This window comes from Argopecten irradians, chromosome 13 (assembly GCF_041381155.1).
Source record: "Argopecten irradians isolate NY chromosome 13, Ai_NY, whole genome shotgun sequence".
In the NCBI taxonomy this organism is placed as follows: domain Eukaryota; kingdom Metazoa; phylum Mollusca; class Bivalvia; order Pectinida; family Pectinidae; genus Argopecten; species Argopecten irradians.
This window is the reverse complement of record NC_091146.1, coordinates 6220847-6242303: the sequence shown is the minus strand read 5'-3', so window position 1 is coordinate 6242303 and position 21457 is coordinate 6220847. Positions and strand designations below refer to the sequence as shown.

Genomic DNA, 21457 nt, shown 5'->3' with positions numbered 1-21457 from the left:
TATTACTTTTGACACCTGACGAGAGCTAATCAACAAAACGTGACAGGTCACTAAACACCTTTCTTACGTAATCTGGTTAGCCCCCTCATTAGTCTCGGTTGACTACGCGTTTTAGTTACTGCAGTATACTGGTATAGAGATTTACGGCCATTTACGCAGCACGACATTGGCAATTCGGAAGTTTTTTTTATTTTGATTCTAGATATTCGGATTAGACATAGACATCTTCAGTCTCATTTTTTAGCCCACCATCATCAGATGGTGGGCTATTCAAATCGCCTTTCGTCCGTGGTCCGTCCGTCCGTCCGTCCGTCCGTCCGTTAACAATTCTTGTTACCGCTAATTCTCAGAAAGTGCTGAAGGGATTTTTCTCTCAAATTTCATATGCAGGTTCCCCTAGGACTCTAGTTTTGGGACCGATCGGTCAACAAGATGGCCGACAGGCGGCCATCTTGGATTTTGATAGTTAAAGTTTGTTACCGCTATTTCTCAAAAAGTGCTGAAGGGATCTTTTCTCAAATTTTATGTACAGGTTTCCCTAGGACTCTAGTTGTGCATATTGCATTTTGGGACTGATCGGTCAACAAGATGGCCGACAGGCAGCCATCTTGGATTTTGATAGTTAAAGTTTGTTACCGCTATTTCTCAAAAAGTACTGCAGGGATCTTTCTCAAATTTCATATGTAGGTTCCCCTAGGGCCCTAGTTGTGCATATTGCATTTTGGGACCGATCGGTCAACAAGATGGCCGACAGGCGGCCATCTTGGATTTTGATAGTTAAAGTTTGTTACCGCTATTTCTCAGAAAGTACTGAAGGGATCTTTCTCAAATTTCATATATAGGTTTCCCTAGGGCCCTAGTTGTGCATATTGCATTTTGGAACCGATCGGTCAACAAAATGGCTTGGATTTTGATAGTTAAAGTTTGTTACCGCTATTTCTCAAAAAGTACTGCAGGGATCTTTCTCAAATTTCATATGTAGGTTCCCCTAGGGCCCTAGTTGTGCATATTGCATTTTGGGACCGATCGGTCAACAAGATGGCCGACAGGCGGCCATCTTGGATTTTGATAGTTAAAGTTTGTTACCGCTATTTCTCAGAAAGTACCGAAGGGATCTTTCTCAAATTTCATATATAGGTTTCCCTAGGGCCCTAGTTGTGCATATTGCATTTTGGAACCGATCGGTCAACAAAATGGCTTGGATTTTGATAGTTAAAGTTTGTTACCGCTATTTCTCAAAAAGTACTGAAGGTATCGTTTACAAATTTCATATGAAGGTTCCCCAAGGACCCTAGTTGTGTATAACGTAAATTGGGACCGATCGGTAAACAAGATGGCCGACCGACGGCCATATTGGATTTTGATTGTTAAAGTTTGTTACGGCTATTTCTCAGAAAGTACTGAAGGGATCTTTCTCAAATTTTATGTGTAGGTTCCCCTTGTACCCTAGTTGTGCATAGTACCTTTTAGGACTGATGCATAATGCCTTTCGGGACTGATCGGTAAACAAGATGGCCAACCGGCCGCCATCTTAGATTTCATTGTTGAAGTTTGTTACCACTATTTCTTAGAAAGTACTATAGCGATCTGTCTCAAACTTTATATGTCATGTGTTTGAAAAAGTTTGAAAAGCAGGGAAAAGACCCCTCTTTCCATTGTCAGACATAGATCTTTCTTTGGTGGGCGCCAAGATCCCTCTGGGATCTCTTGTTTCGTCTGACCCGTGCATGATTTATTTTTCAATTAAAGACACTAATAATTGAACTTGAGCAAAATATCAACAAGTCGTCCGATGTGCTGTATAATATGAAAGCTGAATGTAATTCGTCAAAAAACAAATAGATCGATTTCAGTTCTAACGAAGTTAAAAGATGCATTTACATATATGCAAAAAAATCTGTTTAGAATCACACATTAATTTGTATTGACAGGCCTAGGTTATATGAAAAAGTCAGAAATTTATAAAGCGAGTTTGACCACTAGACATTCAACGACACGAGACGGGTTTTGGATAACATAATCAAGAATCCTTGGTATAATAATGATGTATATGTGGTTTCTGCAACGTACGTGGATTATTATGTACATTTCATTGTGTATAATTATGCAGTAATCGCGCAGAGATGTTCATTTATCTACGAGAGGTACTTCAATATATGCATGGTATAAATCCCTATTTTCAAGCGTATTCCAAACTCATATCTGTGATTGAGGATAATATTAATTAGGTATCGGACATGTACACTGGTATTTGTGTATTTAAAATCGATATTTACCAACAGATAGTTTTTATTAGATGGCAGACACCGAAAATCGCCACTCTATCTTATGCGAGAAGAGTAGGGCCCGTTGTCCTTGTGACGTCACAGGTCAGGGGTCCCGAATCGGGGTCAATGGCTTGGGGCTTCAGGTGTGTTCTAGAGAATAGTCGCATTATCTCCAATACCGTAACCGCTATGAAGCTCGCACTTTCTCCATTCTATATTTTATCCAATAACGCATTTATCAAGCCTTACTTACATCTAATGCAAATATTTATAATCAATCACTATAGTTTAGTGAAATAAATATATACATGCAAATTTTACACACAAACATCGGAAAATTCACATACAGTATATATTTTTTCATGTGATTGTACATCTTGCCTATTGCGGGACACAGTTTATGTCGTCTCGGCATTTATGTGGGTTGGTTGGGCGCTAAGGGACGTAACTCTAATATATTAATCTGTATTGGAACTCTTCTTCTCCAAGAAAAAAGTAGGTCGCACCTGCCATATTGTGAGAGTCGTACGTGAAAGAGGGAAAGCCTTTACCGGGGATTCCTGTCCTGAAGGGACAAAACCAACCATGATAAGAATACCAGTGATAGACCAGAGATGATGATGTCACGGCGGGATCTAAATATTCATGTTTAAGTGAGTTGTTTCATTAGGGATCTCTTCCAGACAGAAGTCTGTCTGAACGGCCTTGACCTTGATTTGGCCTCGAGTATTTTGTTTACACTCTTCAACTGTGAAGCACACCTACGTTTTAGAATACAATATGCTTTATATTGTATATCTATCTAACCTAACAAATAAATAGACCGTACTACTCTACATAGCTACTTCATAGTGTAAAATTTTACTTAATGACCCTATTACTGGAACTGCATGCTGATATGTCCAATGTAGGCCAGGCCAAATGTAGTAGTCAGGTCCGGTAGTGTCGCATCCTCGATATCCCAGGGGTTCCGATCACTTACGATCTCTACACCCCTGGACTATCTCATAGTAAAACTGGAGGCAACAGAATAGAACAGGTAACTTAGTCATTTGATGTACATCAAAAGAGCCGTATAACGGTACACTGTGGTTGACTCTGTGGCTTTGATGTTAGGCGTCGCTCTCTCTGTAGTCTTCAAATGAAATATTTGCTAGCCCGTGATTGGTCAAATGTTTTCCGCTGAGCTGCCTTCAATTTCACTGTGAGATAGTCCAGGGGTGTAGAGATCGTAAGTGATCGGAAGCCCTGGAGTATCGAGGATGGTAGTGTCGCTAAATCTGCCTATATAGTTAGATTTGACTATATAGCCAAATTTGACTACACGTACATATAATAGTAGACAAATATGAACAAACATGACAAAATGTAAGTCAGTGATATAAATAATGTTTGCCTATATAGCTACTTGCTTATTTTCAGTCGACTTTTTAAAATTACATCGTTGCATTTATTTGGTATCCACCATCATAGAACGAATATACGTACCCGGCCTACTATACCTTTCGGACGGGTACGAATTGGTCCATATGTGTCGTAGTGGAGCACTGCCTCCGAAAATCACTCGGACATAGTTTTCTATACTTTTTTGTAGGTTTCCAATTATTTTATGCATATACATGCATTTACATATTATTTTTGTCCAAAACAAACTTAACTACCATTCTTAATATCTACCGTACTGCTCACAAGACGTCAAATTCACAATTTGTGGACTTGTCGTATAAATTCCCTTCAGAAAGACATTCATATGTATTAGTATTATGTAAAAAAATAATGCCTTGATGAGAATTTGATATTTAATGTGGTTCAGTTTTATTGCCTAGTAGGTAAGTGATATCAAACAAGTACGATAAAAATGCAAACAAACGTTTTATAATGGTTTGCATAATCATTACTTTGCTCCATTAGCAGTAATATAATAGGCACCAATTGTAGCTGTAAAGACGACACCATTTTCTTTCTAAAAGTCTTTTGAGCTGCAATATTGCGGCTACCACCATCACTACTCCCCGATAACAATACTATTGCAAGTCAATCCATTATGGCGTTGTTGTGTCATCTGCAGATAAGCATTCATCTAAGGCCATAAAAATATATGTTTGAAAGCTATACGAGATTTAGATGCTTTGTTGGAGAGAGAACCTGGGTTGGTCTGTGTTCAGGGGCGAACATGTTTGAAAGGGGGGAGTAGTGTAGCAGGTTTTAATTGTACACAATGATACGGTCGCCTTCTATCTTCGTGCTAGGGGGAATTTCCCTTAAGTTCAGTCGGTAGAGCGGCGGGCCAGTAGGTCTGGGCTCGCTGGTCGAGTCCGGCTGGCAGCACACTACTCTCGCCCTGTAACAATAATATGGGTTAAGGAAGTAATATCAACAGTTGTTTACCATATAACAATGAAGAGTTATTTGTATTGGTGATTTTGTTAATTATATTATTTATGATATATATTATATGTTGTATTTTATCTGAATTATTTTAATTTTAGATAAGGCTCTGCTTAGAAAGAATGGAGTATGTCAGCATTAAACAAGAGCCATGTGACGTTGACTATGAGTTACCTCCCTCTACTTACACACAGGGTGAGATATTCAGATGATGTCTTTTGTCTGTCAGTCTTGATTAAGAATACAGTCATGATCATTGTTGAGATATATTTCTAGTTTCAAATGAAGGGCCATTATGGTATTACGTATACCAAAGTGTAATTGAAGGAATTAGACACATATGTATATATATACAGATATCATAGGATATTAGATGAGAGTTTATTTCATTCAAGATTTTATGAAACATGTCTCAAAAGCATTAATGACTCCAGGTATAGCCCTTCCCCCTTCCCCCTTCCCCTAAAAAACCCTTCTCGTGTCAGTGTGTAGGTCTGAATGTTGAAGATTGGATTTTTAACCTACCATCATCAGACGATGGGCTATTCAAATCGCCTGTCGTCTGTGGTCCGTCCGTCGGTTAACAATTCTTGTTACAGCTATTTCTCGGACAGTTTTGAAGGCATCTTTTTTCAAATTTCATATGTAGGTTCCCTTAGGACCCTAGTTATGCATATTGCATTTTGGGACCAATCAGTCAACAAAATGGTCTCCAGGCAGCCATCTTGGGTTTTGATAGTTAAGTTGTTACCGCTATTTATCAGAAAGCATTGAAGGGATTTTTATCTGTAGGTTCCCCTAGGGCGCTAGTTGTGCATGTTACATTTTAGGACTGATTGGTGAACAAGATGGCCTACCGGCTGCCATCTTTGATTTTGATTGTTAAAAGTTTGTAAAGTCAGACATGGGCCTAGATCATACTTTGGTGGGTGCCAAGATCCCTCTGGGATCTCTTGTTTCTTATATTTTCATGTACATGTATGTGTTACTCTAGAAGTGCTTCACTCCCTTATCACTGTTTCAGTGAAATAAAAACGTTTAACCATTGATTTTATTTGGGTAATATTGCCTGTGTAATGATTGTATTTAAGTGTTAAGATTATTAATAATGTCAATTGACATTTTGATTTTCCTTTCAGAGGCCTCTAACCATTTCCATCAGAGTGGAGTCCAGGTAAAAGAGGAGACTGAGGTGACTGAGCCAGTGATGACACGTTCTGCAATACCATCACAGAATGGATCTCAAGGACAAGATAAGCCGATGCCTAAATTGCCAAAGTTAACAACACATAGGGGTACTCTAGACAATTGTGAACCACAGTCAAAACATCCTAAATTAGCAACACAGAATGGATCTCATGGGAAAGATGAGTCAGTACTTATTAAATACCCAGCTTTAAATGCACAGCTTGGATCTCAAGGAAAATATGATCCACCACAGAAACTTCCTACATTGTCAACACAGAATGGATCTCTAATGATGGAAAAATCAACGGTGAAACGGCTTACATTAACCTCTCAGAGTGGATCACAAGGCAAAGATCTCGAGGAGCCAAAGCTGAAACATCCTAAATTAACAACTCTTCTGTTTGGAAAGAAAGCTGCTGCCCCCAATCCAAATAACCATTCTCATCTGAGCAAATTATTGGCCAGCAAACCTAAATATATGATACAAACCAACGCTGACCTGGTTATCAACTCGCCAAGTGCATTACATATCACTGACAAACAAAGCAGCCAATCAGTGACTCTGTCACAAACACCTCACCAAAAAAGTAACCAATCAGTGACTCTGTCACAAACAACTCACGAACAAAGCAGCGAATCAGTGACTCTTTCACCAACACCTCACCAACAAAGCAGCCAATCAGCTGCTCTGACACATACATCTCACAATCAAATAAACCAATCAGCAACTTTGTTACAGACCCCTCACCAAAAAAGTAGCAAATTAGTTGATATGTTAACCAGTCAACCAATTCACAGTTTAGATGCATCTATAGGTGATTACAACCAATCGCCTGCCATGTTTCAATCCACAAAGAGACATATCAGCCAATCAACAAGCGTTTTACAAAGCACATGTTTACCACCCAAACAGAAATCATCAGTATCAGAAATCAGAAAAGACACACAGATTGACCTGGTATCATCTGATATATATATAAAGACAGAAGCTGATGATGATTTCCAAGAATACCACGAAAAACCTTCAGAGGAAAACAGCGCTTCAAAAAGTAAAACACCATCATCATCTTCAAGCTCAGAAAAGAATTCATCCATTCTGTCAATCTTGAAGTCTGGTCCAGCTTACAGACCATCGTTTACATTGGATGATCTTGGTTATAAAACAAATCAAATGCCAATCGCTGTGGAAACGGTAAGTAAACAATGTTACAGCAGACCTGTTCCTTGGGAAACTACAAGTCACCAGGATAAAAGTCCACCTACAGTTCCCATAGAAACCATTGAACCTCGAAGCAGAGCATATACTATGGGAATAGTAGAGACCACGGATGACTCTGAGTATATACCCTCTGTACCGTACAGGACTCGAGCTAACACAGTCTCCGCTGTAAGTGTTCTTCAAAAATCACATAAAAAGTTGTCAGATCTTCTGACAGGACCGCCGTCATTACTTCCAGCAAGAGCTTCACCAAACCTAGAAAAACAAACAGAAGCGCCTAGTCCAAGTTTATCTAATCCAGGAATGTCTAAACCTAGTAAAGCTAATAGTGCGTTGCTACAGAGACTACTAACAGTCGGGCCAAAAGGCTACGTCAGGAACGGTGCTGCCTCAGAAACAGGAGTTAAAGTAACGGACGAGGATAACAGTGTGAGTGCAAATAATGAACATACAAAACAAAGCAGTGCTTCAAATGCACTGTTGTCACTTCTCAAAAGAAGTAAACAGAATGAAGGAGAAGAAGTGAAGACCAGTAACACATTAGATGTACAAGGAGAACTTCAACAACGTTTGAAAGCAAAAGGTTCAAATCAAGTTAGTGAGCGTAAAACTACGGGGAAGCTTGATGCTACGATTGAGAAACTATCTTCTATGTTGGTAGACAAAGTATTACAAGTACCAGAACAACATAGAGAAAACTTAGCTCCGCTACAAGTCCCATCTCCAGGTGACGAGGTCCGCCACCAGGGGTCACCACAGTCAGTCACGGAGGAAAGTCAACCAGAGAAGCCATCTTTACTCAAAGCTCTTGTGAAGGAAAAGGTATACAGGGAACAGGAAAAGGTGGTGAGAGAAGCCTTCTTGTTAGAAACGCTGAAGCGTAGTTTAGCTGAGCCGCGAGAGGAACTGGTCTCACATCTACCAGTCCCAGGTAAAGACTTCTTAGACTGCTACAAGTGTAAATACTGTGGGAAAGCATTTCCGCACAAAGGAACCTTAAAAGTCCACATGAGGATCCACAGTATGGAGAAACAGGAATTTAAATGTGACGTTTGTGGAAAAGTCTGTTCTGCCAAGGGTTATTTAGTGATACACATGCGAACTCACCGTCAGGAGTACCTGCCTATTCTGCCAGAGCAAGCTCTCAGTACTGCAGCAAATAAACCATCTAGTCAAAAGTCACTAGTTCATGAGGAGCTGCATGGATGTACAATATGCGGGAAAACGTTCAGTGAAAGTGAGAATCTATTGATCCATCTGAGGATGCACAGCGGTGAAAAACTCTACAAATGTGAGGTTTGTGGCAATGGTTTCACACGTAAGACACAATTAGCTATCCACATGCGGATACATACCGGAGAGAAGCCATACGAGTGCGAAATCTGTGGTAAAACATTTCGACAGAGCAATGGACTGAATTTACACATGATCACCCACAGTGAAGTAAAGCCCTATAACTGCGAGAAATGTGGGGCTGGATTTGGGAGAAAAGCACATTACGAAAAGCACATGCGCTGGCATAACGGTGAACGTCCCTTCCACTGTGGAGTTTGTGGTAAAGGATTCACAGACAAGTTTAACCTGTCTACTCATCTGAAGATCCACAAGCAGGAGAAAGACCATGTGTGTGATGTGTGTGGGAAAGGGTACAACCAGGCTACACATCTAAAGGTAAATACATACATGTACAACCAGGCTACACATCTAAAGGTAAATACAACAAGGCTACACATCTAAAGGTAAATACAACCAGGCTACACATCTAAAGGTAAATACAACCAGGCGACACATCTAAAGGTAAATACAACCAGGCTACACATCTAAAGGTAAATACAACCAGGCTACACATCTAAAGGTAAATACAACCAGGCAACACATCTAAAGGTAAATACAACCAGGCTACACATCTAAAGGTAAATACAACCAGGCTACACATCTAAAGGTAAATACAACCAGGCTACACATCTAAAGGTAAATACAACCAGGCGACACATCTAAAGGTAAATACAACCAGGCGACACATCTAAAGGTAAATACAACCAGGCTACACATCTAAAGGTAAATACAACAAGGCTACACATCTAAAGGTAAATACAACCAGCAGGCAACACATCTAAAAGTAAATACAACCAGGCTACACATCTAAAGGTAAATACAACAAGGCTACACATCTAAAGGTAAATACATACATGTTCACCCAGGCTACCCATCTAAAGGTAAATACAACCAGCAGGCAACACATCTTAAAGCAAATAGAACCAGGCTTTTCATCTAAAGGTAAACACAACCAGGCTACACATCTAAAGGTAAAATCAAGAAGGCTACACATCTAAAGGTAAATACAACCAGGCTACACATCTAAAGGTAAATACAACAAGGCTATACATCTAAAGGTAAATACAACCATGCTACACATCTAAAGGTAAATACAACCAGGCTACACATCTAAAGGTAAATACAACCATGCTACACATCTAAAGGTCAATACAACCAGGCTACACATCTAAAGGTAAATACAACCAGGCTACACATCTAAAGGTAAATACAACCAGGCTACACATCTAAAGGTAAATACAACCATGCTACACATCTAAAGGTAAATACAACCAGGCTACACATCTAAAGGTAAATACAACCATGCTACACATCTAAAGGTCAATACAACCAGGCTACACATCTAAAGGTAAATACAACAAGGCTACACATCTAAAGGTAAATACAACCAGGCTACACATCTAAAGGTAAATACAACAACTACACATCTAAGGTAAATACACAGCTACACATCTAAAGGTAAATACAACAAGCTACACATCTAAAGGTAAATACAACAGTACACATCAAAGGTAATACACAGCTACACATCTAAAGGTAAATACAACCATGCTACACATCTAAAGGTCAATACAACCAGGCTACACATCTAAAGGTAAATACATACATGTACAACAAGACTACACATCTAAAGGTAAATACAACCAGGCTACACATCTAAAGGTAAATACATACATGTACAACAAGACTACACATCTAAAGGTAAATACATACATGTACAACCGGTCTACATATCTAAAGGTAAATATACATCCAGGCTATACATCAAAAGGTAAATACACCCAGGCTACACATCTAGAGGTAAATACAACCAGGCTACACATTTAAAGGTAAATACAACAAGGCTACACATCTAAAGGTAAATACAACAAGGCTACACATCTAAAGGTAAATACAACCAGGCTACACATCTAAAGGTAAATACAACCAGGCTACACATCTAAAGGTAAACACAACCAGGCTACACATCTAAAGGTAAATACAACAAGGCTACACATCTAAAGGTAAATACAACCAGGCTACACATCTAAAGGTAAATACAACAAGGCTACACATCTAAAGGTAAATACAACCAGGCTACACATCTAAAGGTAAATACAACCAGTCTACACATCTAAAGGTAAATATACATCCAGGCTATACTGTAATACATCTAAAGGTGAATACACCCAGGCTACACATCTAAAGGTGAATACACCCAGGCTACACATCTAAAGGTAAATACAACCAGGCTACACATCTAAAGGTAAATACAACAAGGCTACACATCTAAAGGTAAATACAACCATGCTACACATCTAAAGGTCAATACAACCAGGCTACACATCTAAAGGTAAATACATACATGAACAACAAGACTACACATCTAAAGGTTAATACAACCAGGCTACACATCTAAAGGTAAATACAACCAGGCTACACATCTAAAGATAAATACAACCAGGCTACACATCTAAAGGTAAATACAACCAGGCGACACATCTAAAGGTAAATACAACCAGTCTACACATCTAAAGGTAAATACAACAAGGCTACACATCTAAAGGTAAATACAACAAGGCTACACATCTAAAGGTAAATACAACAAGGCTACATATCTAAAGGTAAATACAACCAGGCTACACAATTAAAGGTAAATACAACCAGGCTACACATCTAAAGGTAAATACATACATGTACAACAAGACTACACATCTAATGGTAAATACATACATGTACAACCAGTCTACACATCTAAAGGTAAATATACATCCAGGCTACACATCTAGAGGTAAATACAACCAAGCTACACATTTAAAGGTAAATACAACAAGGCTACACATCTAAAGGTAAATACAACAAGGCTACACATCTAAAGGTAAATACAACCAGGCTACACATCTAAAGGTAAATACAACCAGGCTACACATCTAAAGGTAAACACAACCAGGCTACACATGTAAAGGTAAAATCAACAAGGCTACACATCTAAAGGTAAATACAACCAGGCTACACATCTAAAGGTAAATACAACAATGCTACACATCTAAAGGTCAATACAACAAGGCTACACATCTAAAGGTAAATACACCCAGGCTACACATCTAAAGGTAAATACAACCAGGCTACACATCTAAAGGTAAACACAACCAGTCTACACATCTAAAGGTAAATATACATCCAGGCTATACATCTAAAGGTGAATACACCGAGGCTACACATCTAAAGGTCAATACAACCAGGCTACACATCTAAAGGTAAATACAACAAGGCTACACATCTAAAGGTAAATACAACCAGGCTACACATCTAAAGGTAAATACAACAAGGCTACACATCTAAAGGTAAATACAACCATGCTACACATCTAAAGGTCAATACAACAAGGCTACACATCTAAAGGTAAATACAACCAGGCTACACATCTAAAGGTCAATACAACCAGGCTACACATCTAAAGGTAAATACAACAAGGCTACACATCTAAAGGTAAATACAACCAGGCTACACATCTAAAGGTAAATACAACCAGGCTACACATCTAAAGGTAAATACAACAAGGCTACACATCTAAAGGTAAATACAACCATGCTACACATCTAAAGGTCAATACAACAAGGCTACACATCTAAAGGTAAATACAACCATGCTACACATCTAAAGGTCAATACAACCAGGCTACACATCTAAAGGTAAATACATACATGTACAACAAGACTACACATCTAAAGGTAAATACAACCAGGCTACACATCTAAAGGTAAATACATACATGTACAACCAGTCTACACATCTAAAGGTAAATATACATCCAGGTCTATACATCTAAAGGTAAATACACCCAGGCTACACATCTAGAGGTAAATACAACCAGGCTACACATTTAAAGGTAAATACAACATGGCTACACATCTAAAGGTAAATACAACAAGGCTAATACAACAAGGCTACACATCTAAAGGTAAATACAACCAGGCTACACATCTAAAGGTAAATACAACCAGGCTACACATCTAAAGGTAAATACAACCAGGCTACACATCTAAAGGTAAATACAACAAGGCTACACATCTAAAGGTAAATACAACCAGGCTACACATCTAAAGGTAAATACAACCAGGCTACACATCTAAAGGTAAATATACATCCAGGCTATACTGTAATACATCTAAAGGTGAATACACCCAGGCTACACATCTAAAGGTGAATACACCCAGGCTACACATCTAAAGGTGAATACACCAGGCTACACATCTAAAGGTAAATACAACCAGGCTACACATCTAAAGGTAAATACAACAAGGCTACACATCTAAAGGTAAATACAACCATGCTACACATCTAAAGGTCAATACAACCAGGCTACACATCTAAAGGTAAATACATACATGTACAACAAGACTACACATCTAAAGGTTAATACAACCAGGCTACACATCTAAAGGTAAATACAACCAGGCTACACATCTAAAGGTAAATACAACCAGGCTACACATCTAAAGGTGAATACACCCAGGCTACACATCTAAAGGTGAATACACCCAGGCTACACATCTAAAGGTGAATACACCCAGACTACACATCTAAAGGTATATACAACCAGGCTACACATCTAAAGGTAAATACAACCAGGCTACACATCTAAAGGTAAATACAACCAGGCTACACATCTTAAGGTAAATACAACCAGACTACACATCTAAAAGTAAATACAACCATGCAACACATCTTAAAGTAGATACAACCCGGCTACACATCTAAAGGTAAATATATACAGTCAGTGGTGAATTGATAGTAAAAACCCCGTTGATTTCTACCAAAGGCTACTCAACTTTATTTCTCGATAGATTGAGTATGTTACGTGCAATTTGGAGCCGCGCGGATGAATTTATGATGGTCAAAATCATAAACTTTTGGTGTTTTCAGTACCGAACGTACGTTCGATGAACATGTAGGTATCAAAATAGGTTTCAACACGTATACATGTACGTGTGTAAATACAAATGTAGAAAAGTTACATTGTTTATGTTACTACCGTACCTCTTTTAGCAATGCTTCCGTGGGTATGATAAATAAGCAATGTTGTACAATGTACACTTTTGCACATTCCGATGACGTCACAATGTTTACATGTTGTGTGTCGGTGAGTGTGTGTCGGTGAGTCCGTGTTGTTCGCTACAACATGTAGATCTACATCCTATTTGTATTTTTAACATCTTTGGTTGTACGCAAATGGATAAGATATATCAGGACAACATCAGTCTTTAGTTGGATAAGTTTAACCAAAACGACCTAGCACGACAATGCATTTTTGTTCACCTCGCGGGACAGACAAGTCCTGTACGTTATCTACTGTGAATCGGCAAGAATAGGCCTTACATACACAATGTACGTTTGGGTGTTTTGAAATATCAATGAAACGGAATCCTACAATTGTAGCTTTACAATACTTGTAATAGATATCTCTAATATTTATTGAAGTGTTTGAAACAACAATTTAAATATAAGCTAACATTTTGAGAGCGGTAAACGTTTACAGTGGTGGGCCTACCTGTGTTTGTACATGTTCCTCAAAACGACGTTCCGATACATTTGAAAAATTCCAAAATGCGGAAATAATGTCATGAAACTATGTAAACATCCATGTATTCAAGTAATTTCAAACGTGAACTGATTAAGTAGAACTCAAGTGATCACAAAATCGAATAAACTCTCTGTTTGTCACACCTCCTTGACACAGGCGGTTTGAATCGGACGCCGCGTCACAACTACGTTAAATATCCTGCCACATTATGAATTGTGTAAGCGTGTGTAATAATATGAAGCAAAAGATTAAAACCAAACGGCTTTGCACCATGGTGTTTTTTACAACAGATAAATATAACAATTTATAGTTTCATACCGGGAAAACACCAGATATATGTTTCATCAGACGGAACTCATTTTATTTGTATATACCCTACTCAACTTTATCCTTCAATAGAACCACCAGAAAGAGACTTTAATCCTTAAATACAACAAGGCTACACATCTAAAGGTAAATACACACCCAGGCTACACATCTAAAGGTAAATCAAAATGACGCAAAACAGAAAAAACACAACTGTGGCCTTATAATATATGTGTATTAGATTGTTTCCCTTGTAATGTTTTCTGTCCAGTACAGAAAAAAATTAGTTCTGCAATGCACATTGTTGTGTAAATGCATTGAAAATTCAATTCAACATCCGTGAACCAATTCCAGCAATTCTACATGATGCTTTATCTTGTTTTAGATTCACATGCAGTTTCACACTGGAGAGAGGGGATATCTGTGTAGTGACTGTGGCAGCGTGTTTGAGCATAAACGGAAGCTTCAGAATCATATCAAATGTACCCACTTTGATACATACGAGAAATCCCTCACTTCAAAGACTTCTTTAAGAAAGTTCCAACGATTACGGGAATGTGGCCAACTTTCGGAGAATCCCAACGAACCTGAAATGTCCACTGAGTCAAGTAGTAGTAGTGAAGGTAGCGTGTCTGACAACGACCTTGAGGACCCTGCCTGGTCTGACCTTGACGATGCCAATAGTGTGGAAGAACAATTTGTAATAAAGAATGAACCTGGGGAGTGGTATCCAGAGTTCACAGAGGAAACACCTCCTCCTGATAAGTCTTTACCAGTTAGTGAAACGGCAGGACCGTCTGGTGACCAAGTGGGACAAGGTGGTGACAAGATAGAACAAACTGGTGATGGTGAGGGACTTGCTAGCGATGATGTGGTATTCCCTTGTGAAAGGTTGGAATTATCTTACGGACGGTCAGAAGGAGGAAAGGACCATACTGATGAAAGAGAGAAAAATGTACAGCATGATTCACGACTGAAATCTTCATATAATGTTAGTAACGAACCACAGGAAATGTGGGATAGTGTTAGTCATATCAAACAGGAAGTGGTAGATCTTTATCCTGGAGAGACAGACTCTAATTATAGTCAAGGTCAAGGTCAGAATCCAAAGAATGTATTTCATAGTAGTAAAGGTCAAGGTTATAGTAATGATGATATAGGTCAAGGCTGTATTTATGATGTGAATTTTCTGAGAAATGCAGGTCAAAACACAGAGAACTTAGACAGTAATTTATCAACAACTTCTTTAGATAGAGATATCAATAATGAACTTTTAACTGACAACGTAAGTATAAAATCAGAACCTGATGATGGTTACGGTGATACAGCTGGGGAGACAACTCTAGAGAGAACATGGGATCATGTGAGTCAAAGTGAGAATCAGAACTCTTCTGATGGATGTCACACTAACCATCTTAATCACGATCTCTCCGACAAACAGACAATTAAAGTCGAGTTAGATTTGTCCGTAAACAACAGTTATCATGGCAAGCAACAGAAGATGAATGGAATTTCAAACAACGACAATAGCAATTCAGAACAAAGTGACAGATTTTACATAGGTAGCAAGTTCTCGTCTGAAAATGGCAATATGTCTCCCTCCAAAATCCGGAGAATTAATCAAGAGGATGTGGAGACTGTGAACAGTAGTGGAATGGAACAGACAAAGGGAGACCACTCTGGTGGGGTTTACAGCTGATAGGTATGTTTGTTTTTATTTAATGCCCCATCGACAGCCAAGGTCATTTAGGGCCAAAGAACATCAGCAAAGGTACAGCTTTTAAAACATACTTTATAAAAGCTGTGCTAATGATGATGTTCTTGGACTTCACAAACAACTTACTTTACAAGATGTCTTCTTAATATATTACTATTACTCTGTAGGTTACTGAATAACATTGACTGATGTAATTCTCTCATTCGCTGGGCCTCTCGGGCAGACAGCGGTATGTTTCTCCTATACTTCACAGAGATATTGATATGCTGTGGTTGCTATGGAAAAGATAAACTAACTTATACAAAGGGTGTAAGACAGCTTATACCCACTAGACAATTACGTGACGTCTTCAATACGTGCAATATAAAAGCAGCGTGCATTGTCAATGAAGGCATCAGATTTGTAATGAGATTTGAAAAGCTGTATAAGATTTTGTTAAACCCCGATACAATAGTTTCTAAATAAATTATATTGGCAAAAATGCTATTAAATGAACTGTTCTCTCAAGCGGTCCAAAGAACTGTTAAAATTGACTGTTAAAATGTGCTGTTGGACCGGAGTGACATCACACCTACAATTTGTGACGTCAATGCATTGCTTTGAGTCAATGAGTGTAACAAAACAGTTATCGACTGGGTTTTCTGGCAGCAGATGATTTGTGGACCCTCAAACAAGCAAATTATATGTTGCCCTCGATCCCATTCAACAACTGTATGCTATTAATCTCTACTCCAATGTAAGGTCAACACAAGGCTTGCGGAGGGTGATCAACAACCAAAATCTTAATACATGAAGGTGGAGATATCTCTGTCCAGCCGAGATGCTTGATTATATTTCTCCTGGGCTTTTCAGAGAGTTCATTGTTCTAGAAGCATTTTTAGGAAAACTTCAATGCATCAAAATTAATGTAGTTGACAATTAGAACTGTCACTGCAGGTATATTGATGGCGTCACACTCATGTGAGCTGTCTTTTCCCTTCTCTTGTGAAAGACGAAGTTCTGTCATTTTTTTTCAGCAACCATGGGATAACCCTGTAAAGCATGGGATGAATATTCCTTTGTCTTTATTGATACTAGACTTACAATCACAACACACTCTCCAATATTATTTAATGATCTGTTATAACAGCTTAATTTTCTTATATTTACATGAATATGTTCTATTGATGCTGTGATAAATTCATTTTTTTGCACTAAATGTATCAACTTTAAATTGAAAATTAATTACATATGTATTTGTATTAACTTTTCCAGATGATCCCATGGGTAGCAGATCAGAGACAGCCTGATAAACCAACACTTCGATGATATTGTCTCCTAATTTCATCAAAGAACATGATTTTGTCTCAATTTATATGACATTGTATACCTTAACCTTAAAAGTTTAATCAAATTAGATGTAACAGAATTAAACATGTGTGTCATGTAATAAGCAGTCAGTTGAAACATTTTTGTCACTTCAGCTTTTAACCTTTGGCACAAGGGGAGGTAATTATATATAGTCTGCTTATTGAGAATCAGAACATTCTTGATTCTCTAGGGGTTACTATCACTGTTGTTATATCCACCCCTAGAATATGTGATAGCAAAACTGAGGGCTCTGTATGAGCCATTGGATGAATGGGTAGTTTTTTGTTATTTGAAGTATATTCAACAGAATCAAATAATGGTACTTGTCGGCCTTTGAAGTTAAGCATCATTCTTTCTGTGTTAATCATCAAAGGAAAAGTCTAAAGGCATGTGATTGGTCAGTTAATCATCAAAGGAAAACTTTAAAGGCCTGTGATTGGTCAGTTTGTCTCTATCCTGAACTACCTTAAGTTTTGCTTCATAAAAGACAAATTCTAGGGATGGCTGTTACAACAGTGACAGTAACACCTCGAATATTGACGATTGAATTTGAACGGTGAAGCACATGTTAAAACTATTTTTAGGATCAAGCACTCACTACGAGGCGTACAATGATATGTTTGTATAAATCATTATTTCTTGTGTGTTCTGTTTATGTACTTGGGTTATATGAAGTTAAAATCATTATTTCATTTTTGAAAGGAATATTTAACTCTCTGATGATGTTTAAATGTTTTGACAATAGTTGATTTGCAACAGGAAAAATTAAAATAGAATAAATCATGATAATTGATCTGGCCCCTAAGGTCAGGATATCGAGGAATGGGGCCAAAAATGGGAAATGCAAAAAATTTTGTATTCTTTCTGCTTTAATTTGTAAATTTATGTGTCTGAATGTGTTCAGATTTTATGTGAAGTTTAGTATATCAATGACAATAAAACCATTGTTCCATAAAGATACCGAATTTAATGTGGAATGCAAAATACTGTATTCGACCCAATAAGCGCCCTGGGCGTTTAAAAATTTAAAAATTGAGAAGGTGCTTATAATAAGACGATATTATTGCTAATCTATACAGTTATGTGTAGTTTTGGTCTTTGTTTATTCCTGGGCAATTGAAATTGAGGCCTCAAAAAGGGGGAGGGGTGCTTATAGGGACATGGGCGCTTATTTGGTCGAATACGGTACCACATTTAGTTTTATAGATATTAACCTAGTCTACTTGATATTGTAAAAAAGTTCTCTATTTATTTTATTAAATCTCATTGTACATATATAGATAATGGTTAAAACTTCTTATGTTTGTTTCATTTGAAGCTTTATAAATTATTAATATTTTCAGTACAACTTTTCAATTGTTTAACTCCTTGTCTGTCATAAAAGTGCATCCTCAACTGGACTATTTCTTATCAAAATTTAATTCTAATATTGCTACAACAGATTAGTCAGGTCACTTGGTCCTTTGATGAATGAATGGAATGAAACGTTCAGCAATGCACTGAATGGCTTTGAAGTTATTTTTCAAAAGGAATTTAAGTCTCTGTAGGCTAATTGGTAATTATTTTTCTCCAGAAATGTGTTCAGTTTTACTATGAAATAGTCCAGGTGCAGATATAAAAAAAGAGATAGTAGCCCATGGAGTGTCCAGGATGGTCTAGGGGTGGATATAATGACAGTGATAGTAATCCCTGGAGTATCAGGGATAGAAATGGTGTTAAAATAAAATATAAGTACAGGTAGGCTGTGATTCTGATCTATCAGAGTTATTTCCCTTTATTTGTCTGTAGTCAAATGGATCAGAATGATAGGGGTGGGGGAATCTGTATCTGGTATCCAGATTATTTTATTGTGTAAATTTGAGTATTTGTGTTACACAAGCAGTAGATGATGCTGTGATGATGGAGTTTGACGTATACATTGCTTCCAGGGTACAGCTATGATTTGATATACATTATGTCATTCAAGAGTTGTATTTTTCCAAAAATCGGATTCACTTCTCCTTCAATCTGTTTGTCATTTCATGTGTACATGCATATTAAAAATGTCTTTATTTATGAGAAAAAGGTTTTAATTATTTAGATGTAGAGAAATTTTAACAGTATCTGTTAGATGAGAGGTTTTGATATAAAACCAGAATTTTTGTTTTTAAGATATTTTACAATGAATGTTTTTTGTTTGCTTTGTTAAATATAGATAAAATAGTTACATGCTGGCAATAAAGTGTTGGCTTTGTAAGAATCCTTATACCAATGGATTATTGGATATTTTGACAATTATCACTACTTTAATTAAGGACTTAAATTAATTTTTGTTTGAATCAACTTCTCAGTTTCTCATGATCATGACTTTCATTGAAATCTTAGAAGCTATGATTATTCAGTCTTGTGCTTATACTTGTTAAACAAATGCATCAAAAGTACAAGTTATTTTAAAAACAAAATCCAACATACGTGTAAATTGATATTGTATGTCATTAAATCTTTGTATGTTGGTACATTATGTGGTAACAATCTAATAATACACTTTGCTGGAAACGTGTGGACTCTACTACATTTTATGTGCAGATTTTAATATCGAAGAACAGCAATATATCTATAGAATAGAACTTCAATTAAGAATATGTCTATGAAATAGAAATTAAATAAACAATATGTTTGTGGAATAGAAATGATTAAAATTTAAAGTAAAACGAATTGTTGTAATTCCAATTATCTTTTGTTGACGATCAGCCTGAACTCAGCATTGATGGAGACGGAGTTCGGTAAGAAAGGTACCACAACATCCATATTCAGTAAACTAGCCCCTGTGAGTGGTGTGTAATATCTGCAACCTTGACCTGATTCTTAACACCTCCAAACGACTTAACTCAAATTCGTTATCAATTTCCAAGGGTTTGAAAATACTTCCACAAAGGATAATTCTAACCACCAGACAATATCGGACGAATATGTCCGATAAACCATACTTACATACGAAGAGCTGCAAACTTGAACCCGATACAAACCTACTGAAATGTAAACGTTTGCCTTGTCGACTCGCCGAGTAACCAAGAATTCCGATGTTAGCATCACGATGCTGCAGTGAAATGCTGTCAAAGTTTGCCCAACTTCAAAAGGATAGTCTTGTCCCATTTTCAAGTTCAAGGACGTCAAAATTGCTGAAACCTTTCAACACCTACTCAAAAATGAATATGTGTAAAGTCGATCAGATGAACTTAACTTACATACTGGAGAATATAAATTCCCATGGCTGGCTAAAAGAAATTTACGTTGGTCTTAACCTTTATAAGTGGGCTTTATAAAAGCTAAATACATCGACCAGATGTTAATTTGTAGCGTGAACAGATGAAAGCAGAGTACTTTAATTTTCCTTTTGGACTTTTGGTCACGGTTTTTCTTGACCGTAGTTCATGGTTGAGTCTGACATTCGTGAGGGTCTTGGGATTGCCGAGAAGACACGCAGGCGAGTCAAAGAGATCAACTGTATATAATGACCATATTTCGTTACCAATGACTACCCATGCATGTGAAGGATGGTGTTGAACACGTTAGCACGATCACACTCCAAAGAAGCACAGTCGTTTGGACTGTTTAGGTTATTTACAGTAGTAGAATGTAACCACGAAGAACAATTTTAAATCCTCATTAATATAGACGTCTAACTATAAACCAGACAAATTATATCTAGCTATACATTCCATAAACCATGGCTAAAATTAATAGACGACATATTACAACACATGTGATTTTTCCACAGGTTTTATGTTTATTTCTGTTAAAGGCCCACTAGTCCTGTAACAAAAAATAGGTTTCTTTAAAACAATAAAGCATGACAAATATAGACTGTATCGATGGCCTAAGAGAAGTTTACAACACCAAACAAGGTGTTAGCGGGATAGGTTTCCCGCCAGGTGCAGTGATAGTCAACTACCGCAGGGTCAAACACATTCTCACCCATTTCCTTATTGCACCATTTCTCTGGACAGGACAAAGCACTTAAAACTTACAAACGACCTCGGTCATATCGCTTCGGAATCTCTTGCCTGTCATCCGATTGTTTAATACCGGACGATAAGACATTCGGAGTACATAACCATCACCCTATATAGCTAATTCTCATCAGT

The 21457-nt window shown here is 37.6% G+C and overlaps 1 protein-coding gene across 1 annotated transcript; it reads left to right on the top strand.

The window, feature by feature from the left end:
- Positions 1–4711: 4711 nt before the first annotated feature.
- Positions 4712–20027, top strand: LOC138306671 (uncharacterized). Its single transcript, XM_069247115.1, has 4 exons — positions 4712–4850; positions 5795–8733; positions 14652–15968; positions 17238–20027. Exons 1-3 carry the CDS (start codon positions 4778–4780, stop codon positions 15963–15965), a joined length of 4326 nt encoding a protein of 1441 aa, XP_069103216.1. The 5' UTR covers positions 4712–4777; the 3' UTR covers positions 15966–15968; positions 17238–20027.
- The last annotated feature ends 1430 nt before the right edge of the window (positions 20028–21457 follow it).

Excerpts from the sequence above, each read along its gene's own strand:
- LOC138306671 (XM_069247115.1), top strand. The coding sequence starts at position 4,778 with ATGGAGTATGTCAGCATTAAACAAGAGCCATGTGACGTTGACTATGAG. Across the intron at positions 4,851-5,794 it reads TCCCTCTACTTACACACAGG|AGGCCTCTAACCATTTCCAT; the intron begins GTGAGATATTCA and ends TTTTCCTTTCAG. Across the intron at positions 8,734-14,651 it reads ACCAGGCTACACATCTAAAG|ATTCACATGCAGTTTCACAC; the intron begins GTAAATACATAC and ends ATCTTGTTTTAG.